We start from the raw sequence: 6,846 nt of genomic DNA, 5'->3' as shown, positions 1-6,846 counted from the left end.
AGGAGCTCATGGAGAGGGACAGCATGCATGGGACATTGTGAGAAGGGGGCAGCATGCATGGGACACTGTGAGGAGGGGGCAGCATGCACGGGACACTGAGGAGGGGGCAGCATGCATGGGACACTGTGAGGAGGGGGCAGAATGCATGGGACATTGTGAGGAGGGGGCAGCATGCATGGGACATTGTGAGGAGGGAGCAGCATGCATGGGACATTGTGAGGAGGGAGCAGCATGCATGGGACATTGTGAGGAGGGGGCATCAAGCATGAGACATTGTGAGGAGGGAGCAGCATGCATGGGACATTGTGAGGAGGGAGCATCAAGCATGAGACATTGTGAGGAGGGGGCAGCATGCATGGGACATTGTGAGGAGGGAGCATCAAGCATGAGACATTGTGAGGAGGGAGCAGCATGCATGGGACATTGTGAGGCGGGAGCAGCATGCATGGGACATTGTGAGGAGGGGGCATCAAGCATGAGACATTGTGAGGAGGGAGCAGCATGCATGGGACATTGTGAGGAGGGAGCAGCATGCATGGGACATTGTGAGGAGGGGGCATCAAGCATGAGACATTGTGAGGAGGGAGCAGCATGCATGGGACATTGTGAGGAGGGAGCATCAAGCATGAGACATTGTGAGGAGGGGGCAGCATGCATGGGACATTGTGAGGAGGGAGCATCAAGCATGAGACATTGTGAGGAGGGAGCAGCATGCATGGGACATTGTGAGGCGGGAGCAGCATGCATGGGACATTGTGAGGCGGGAGCAGCATGCATGGGACATTGTAAGGAGGGGGCAGCATGCATGGGACATTGTAAGGAGGGGGCAGCATGCATGGGACATTGTAAGGAGGGGGCAGCATGCATGGGACATTGTGAGGAGGGGGCAGCATGCATGGGACATTGTGAGCAGGGGGCAGCATGCATGGGACATTGTGAGGAGGGGGCAGCATGCATGGGACATTGTGAGGAGGGGGCAGCATGCATGGGACATTGTGAGGAGGGGGCAGCATGCATGGGACATTGTGAGGAGGGGGCAGCATGCATGGGACATTGTGAGGAGGGGGCAGCATGCATGGGACATTGTGAGGAGGGGGCAGCATGCATGGGACATTGTGAGGAGGGGGCAGCATGCATGGGACATTGTGAGGAGGGGGCAGCATGCATGGGACATTGTGAGGAGGGGGCAGCATGCATGGGACATTGTGAGCAGGGGGCAGCATGCATGGGACATTGTCCTCACATCATGCTGCTCCCTCCTCACAATGTACAGATCATATTTCATAATCGAGGAAGGTGTGGTGGATATACAGTAGTTTATAAGGGAGGGCAGAGTGGTGTTTTAGTTTATTAGGGGCAGTGTCACAGTCACAGTATATAAGTGGGGACGGTGTGGTGGGAATATTTTATACTCATGCTATGTTTTGATGTGCCTGTGGTGATTCCCATTGGGGGGGGGGGGGGTAGTTTCTTATTGATACTTATTGATGTCGTGTGCGAAAACTCAGTTTTACGTTGTCACTAAGGGGCGCGACCACTTAAAGTGCCTAGGGCAGCATGAAGGCAAAATACAGCCCTGATCCCTATATCTATCTATCTATCATCTATCTATCTATCCATGTATCTATCTATCTATCTATCTATCATCTATCGGTTTATCTATCTATCTATTTATCTATCTTTCCCTCTATCTCTCTATCTATCATCCATCTACTATTTATTCCTCTATCTATCTATTTATCTCTCATATATCTATCCATCTATTCTTTACATTTTTTCTATCTATCATATATTTATCTATCTATTATCTATCTTTCTAAGTTTTCTATTTTTTCTATCTATCCATCTATTCTAGCTATGTATCAATTATCCTATCCTATCACATTATGTTTCTCCATTAAAAAACGCATTTAACAAAAATGTGACAAAAATGCACCTACATTACAAGTGTTTTTTTTTTTCATTTCCAGGTTCTCTGGGACAAGGTGCAGTTTGGGTGCAGTTAAAACTGCTGCGTGTACATATAGCCTTAGGGGTACTTTGCACACTACGACATCGCAAGCCGATGCTGCGATGTCGAGCGCGATAGTCCCCGCCCCCGTCCCAGCAGCGATATCTTGTGATTGCTGCTGTAGTGAACATTATCGCTACGGCAGCTTCACACGCACTTACCTGCCCTGCGACGTCGCTCTGGCCGGCGACCCGCCTCCTTCCTAAGGGGGCGGGTCGTGCGGCGTCACAGCGACGTCACACGGCAGGCGGCCAAAAGCAGCGGAGGGGCGGAGATGAGCGGGACGTAAACATCCCGCCCACCTCCTTCCTTCCTCATTGCAGCCGGGACGCAGGTAAGGTGATGTTCCTCGCTCCTGCGGCTTCATACACAGCGATGTGTGCTGCCGCAGGAGCGAGGAACAACATCGTACCTGTCGCTGCACCGGCATTATGGAAATGTCGGACCCTACACCGATGATACGATAGCGACGCTTTTGCGCTCGTTAATTGTATCAAAAAGGATTTACATACTCCTATATCGACTGCGACGCCGGATGTGCGTCACTTTCAATTTGACCCCATGGACATCGCACCTGCGATGTCATAGTGTGCAAAGCCCGCCTTAGGCTAAGTTCACACTTGTGTTGTTTTGCATCCGTCACAATCCGTTGTGTGACTGATACAACGGATGCGTTGCAGATAGTGATATAACTGATGTGACTGATGCTGCAAAAAAACGATCCTTTGTGTTTTGTTTTTTTTTTTACTGTTTTACCGGTGGCCGGATTTTGTGAAGATCAGCTGATCGTTCCGGCCGCTGGAACTGAATTTACAGTAGATCATGGTTTTTTACTGTGCACATGCTCACAGTAAAAAAAGATCCGCCGTACACAAACAACGTTACATTCAGCGTTGCTCCCGCCTGACGGTCCGTCAGTAAACGACTGATCCATCATGCAACGCAGGGCCATCAGTCACAATCCGTCGCTAATAGAACCCTATGGGTAAAAAATGGATTCCTGCAAAATATTTTACAGGATACTGGAATTACTCAAGGCGACGGATTGTGACTGATGCAAAACAATGGAAGTGTGACCTTAGGCTATGTGTCCACGGGAAAATGTAGCTGTGGATTTTTCTGCATCAAAATCCACAGCTTTCCCGCAAAATCCGCACCTTTTCAAAGGTGCGGATTTACTGCAGATTTACCGCGGAATTGCCGCGGATTTTGGTGCGGATTTTTTTTTTTTTCTCCCAATTTTAAAGCCAAAATCCGGATGAAAATCCGCAACAATAAGTGACATGTTGCAGATTTTTCCGGACGAAAATCCGCACGATTTCCGCTGCGGAAAAATCCGCAGCGTGGACACAGCATTTCCAAAATGCCATAGAAATGGCTGGGGAGTAGCTGTGCTGCAGATTTTCGGGAAATCCGCAGCTTTTCCGCGAGAAATCCGAATCAAAATCCGCGCATTTTCCGCAGTGTGGGCACATAGCCTTAGCCTTAGTGTATTTGGCGCAGTTTTTGACGTTAGACTGAGCTCCAAAATCCAGAGCTGAGTGTGAACACACCCTAAACCACCAAGCGATGAAAGACAAAAAGTGTAATGCCGGCGTAATGACAATTCCTGCACATCACACAGCGCTCGGACTTGGCTTATTTCCTAGCAACTACCACAGTGACATTTCCATAAATATTCTACATTTTATCATTTTACCAACATAACAGTAAAGAGCGTGCGGTGAATGTGGACGGAGGCAGAAGACACCATTACATATAATGACACACACCTGGCAGAGACGTCTCAGCGCGGCGCACCCTGCCGCAGGCACAATACACTATATGGCGAAATAGATATTGTTAGTGTCTGAGTCAATGAGAAATGCCTTTAGAGGTATCGGCGTGGATTTCCACACATACAAGTGCCGTAGGGTGGGATCACATACAGCGCACGGATGGAATGTTAGGGACGTTTTATTTTTTTTCTAAAAATTGTTCAGCCTGATGTCCCTTTAGAGTCCCCGTGCCCCGGCCTCAGACACGGCTGCTCTACAGATCAGTGACAATTATTACAAAACGCATCAGGTACGAAGCGTCTTCTCCCATCATTTGTGATGGGCTTTAAAAACACCAGAAAAATGCATAAACAAGGAAAAAACGCCCAGATCTCTTAGTAAAGAGAGGTCTAACTTGTGTTTTAAAATGCTGAAAAGAAAGTGCGTGCAAAACAAGTCTTAAAAGAAAGTGAGTGTAGCCTTAAAGGCTACCCCTAAAGTCACCCTTCTGCATTTATCACCCACTCCTGGTTTTCTTTTACAAATATTCAGGTATAAAAACGCAGGATGTCAATTTTATCCGGGAGTGCGCAGAGTTTACTGTGCAGATTTTTAGGCACCGGCACAATTCCAGCGGTGTAAATGCTGTTACAGCGATGTGGGTGCTGTTCCGGCAAAGTCGGTGCTGTTCCAGTGGTGCCGATGCTTCACCAGCAGTACTTGTGCTGTTGCAGCGGTGCCATTGCTTTTCCAGCAGTGCCTGTGTTGTTCTGGTGGTACTGGTGCGGTTCCTGCTGTGTCGGTGCTGTTCCAGCAGTTCATGTGCTGTCCCAGCAGTGTTGCTGCTGATCCACTAGTGTCAGTGCTGCATCAGTAGTGCCTTTACTGTTCAAGCGGTGCCAGTGCTGTTCCAGCGGTGCCAATGCTCTTCCAGCAATGTCTGTGTTGTTACAGCCATGATGATGCTGTTCCAGTGGTGCATGTGCTGTTCCAGCAGTGCCTGTGATGTTCCAGCGGTGCTGGTGCTCTTCCAACAGTACTGGCGCTGTTCCTGCAAAGCCAGTGCTGTTCCAGCAGTGCATGTGGTGTCCCGGTTGTGTTGCTGCTGATCCACTAGTGTCAGTGCTGCATCAGCAGTGCCTGTACTGTTCAAGTGGTGCCAGTGCTGTTCCAGGAATGCCTGTGCTGTTACAGCCATGATAATGCTGTTCCAGTGGTGCTGCCGCTGTTCCAGCAGTGTTGGTGCTGTTTCTGCATTGCTTTTGAGGTTTTAGCAGTGCTGATGCTATTCCAGCAGTGTCGGTGCTGTTCCAGCATTTCTGGCGTGGTCCCGGTGCTTGTGTTCCATGCCCCACGGGAAGTTTTGAGGTGATGTGAGCCCGATCACTGCCGGCCTCGCTCTGCTTTCATCCATATAAGTGATCAACAGGAAGTGAGAGGTGCCACAAACTCACGTGCGCCCTGGAACGTGAGCACTGACACTGCTGGAAAACGAGCACCGACACCGCTAGAATGCGAGCACCAACACCGCTAGAATGCGAGCACCAACACCGCTAGAATGTGAGCACCGACACCGCTGCAACGTGAGCACCGACACCGCTGGAAAACAAGCACCGACATTGCTAGAATGTGAGCACCGACACCGCTGGAACGCGAGCACTGACACCGCTGGAACGCGAGCACCGACACCGCTGGAACGCGAGCACCGACACCGCTGGAACGCGAGCACCGACACCGCTGGAACGCGAGCACCGACACCGCTGGAACGCGAGCATTGACACCGCTGGAGCGCGAGCACCGGACACCGCTGGAACTGTGCCGGCACCAGATGTGAGTGTAAGCTTTTTTTTAATTTAATGGGGTACATATGGTGAATATGAAGGGGTGTTCTAGTCGTGTACAGCCCCTTTACACCATGACATGCCAAAAAGAGACAAAAACAGAAGAGTCCAAATTCGCCTGTAAAAAATGCACAGGAATAAAAACAATAAAAAAACGCAAGTGACTAGAAATTGTGCAACATTAAAAACCTCACCAACAGCTCATCGTGTGAACACAGCCCATAAAAGTTATCTGGTGCGTTCAGCTCTCGGGTTTGTTACTGGCTGTAAAGGGTTAAAATGAATCAGCACAGAAACTGCGCGGGCGGCGGACGACAACCACAGAAGTGAGCGAGTGCCGAGAGCGTATGCAAATGAGGCGAGTAGTAGGAGCAGGCGCAGTGCATGCTGGGATCATGGTGGCGCACGGACAGGAAGGCGGCGGGGCAGCAGCCGGGAGCCGCACATCTCGGTAGCTCCGCAGGAGGACGCCGGGGATGGCTGCTCCGCGGCGCTGAGGAGGACGACAGGGGCCCGGGAGCCGCTCCGTCCCTGCACTGCCGCCCGCACTCCCGGGAGATGCTGACCTGTGAGCCGCGCTGGCAGGACCATGGTTGAGCGGAGCAGCAAGTTCCTGCTGATCGTGGCCGGCTCCGTGTGCTTCATGCTGATCCTGTACCAGTATGTGGGCATCGGCCTGGGGCCCCCGAGCCGGTACCAGGAGGACCCGGACCTGTTCCCCACCCCGGACCCGCACTACGTCCGGAAGTTCTTCTTCCCGGTGCGGGACCTGGAGCGCGCGCTGACCTTCGATATGAAGGGGGACGACGTGATCGTGTTCCTGCACATCCAGAAGACCGGGGGCACCACCTTCGGCCGCCACCTGGTGCAGAACGTGCGGCTGGAGGTGCCGTGCGACTGCCGGCCCGGCCAGAAGAAGTGCACCTGCTACCGGCCCAACCGCCGGGAGACCTGGCTCTTCTCCCGCTTCTCCACCGGCTGGAGCTGCGGGCTGCACGCCGACTGGACCGAGCTCACCAACTGCGTGCCCGGCGTGCTGGACAAGAAGGAGACGTCCATGAAGAACAGGAGGTGGGTGCAAGTGGCCGGAGAGAGGGACCCCCACATCCCCCCCCATCACTGGCCGGAGAGAGGGACTCCCACATCCCCCCCATCACTGGCCGGAGAGAGGGACTCCCACATCCCCCCCCATCACTGGCCGGAGAGAGGGACCCCCACATCCCCCCCATCACTCGCC

At 52.1% G+C, this 6,846-nt stretch overlaps 1 protein-coding gene across 1 annotated transcript in view; it reads left to right on the top strand.

Moving 5' to 3' along the window:
* The first annotated feature begins 5,988 nt into the window (after nt 1-5,988).
* The window catches only part of HS6ST1 (heparan sulfate 6-O-sulfotransferase 1), a 164,675-nt gene continuing 163,817 nt past the window's right edge, over nt 5,989-6,846 (top strand). Inside the window, exon 1 of the mRNA XM_075341048.1 lies at nt 5,989-6,680. Coding sequence (XP_075197163.1) covers nt 6,199-6,680 — 482 coding nt within the window. The 5' untranslated portion in view covers nt 5,989-6,198. The remainder of the gene's footprint in view (nt 6,681-6,846) is intronic.

This window comes from Anomaloglossus baeobatrachus, chromosome 3 (genome assembly GCF_048569485.1).
Source record: "Anomaloglossus baeobatrachus isolate aAnoBae1 chromosome 3, aAnoBae1.hap1, whole genome shotgun sequence".
Classification (NCBI taxonomy): Eukaryota; Metazoa; Chordata; class Amphibia; order Anura; family Aromobatidae; genus Anomaloglossus; species Anomaloglossus baeobatrachus.
This window is presented reverse-complemented; position numbering and strand designations above follow the sequence as displayed.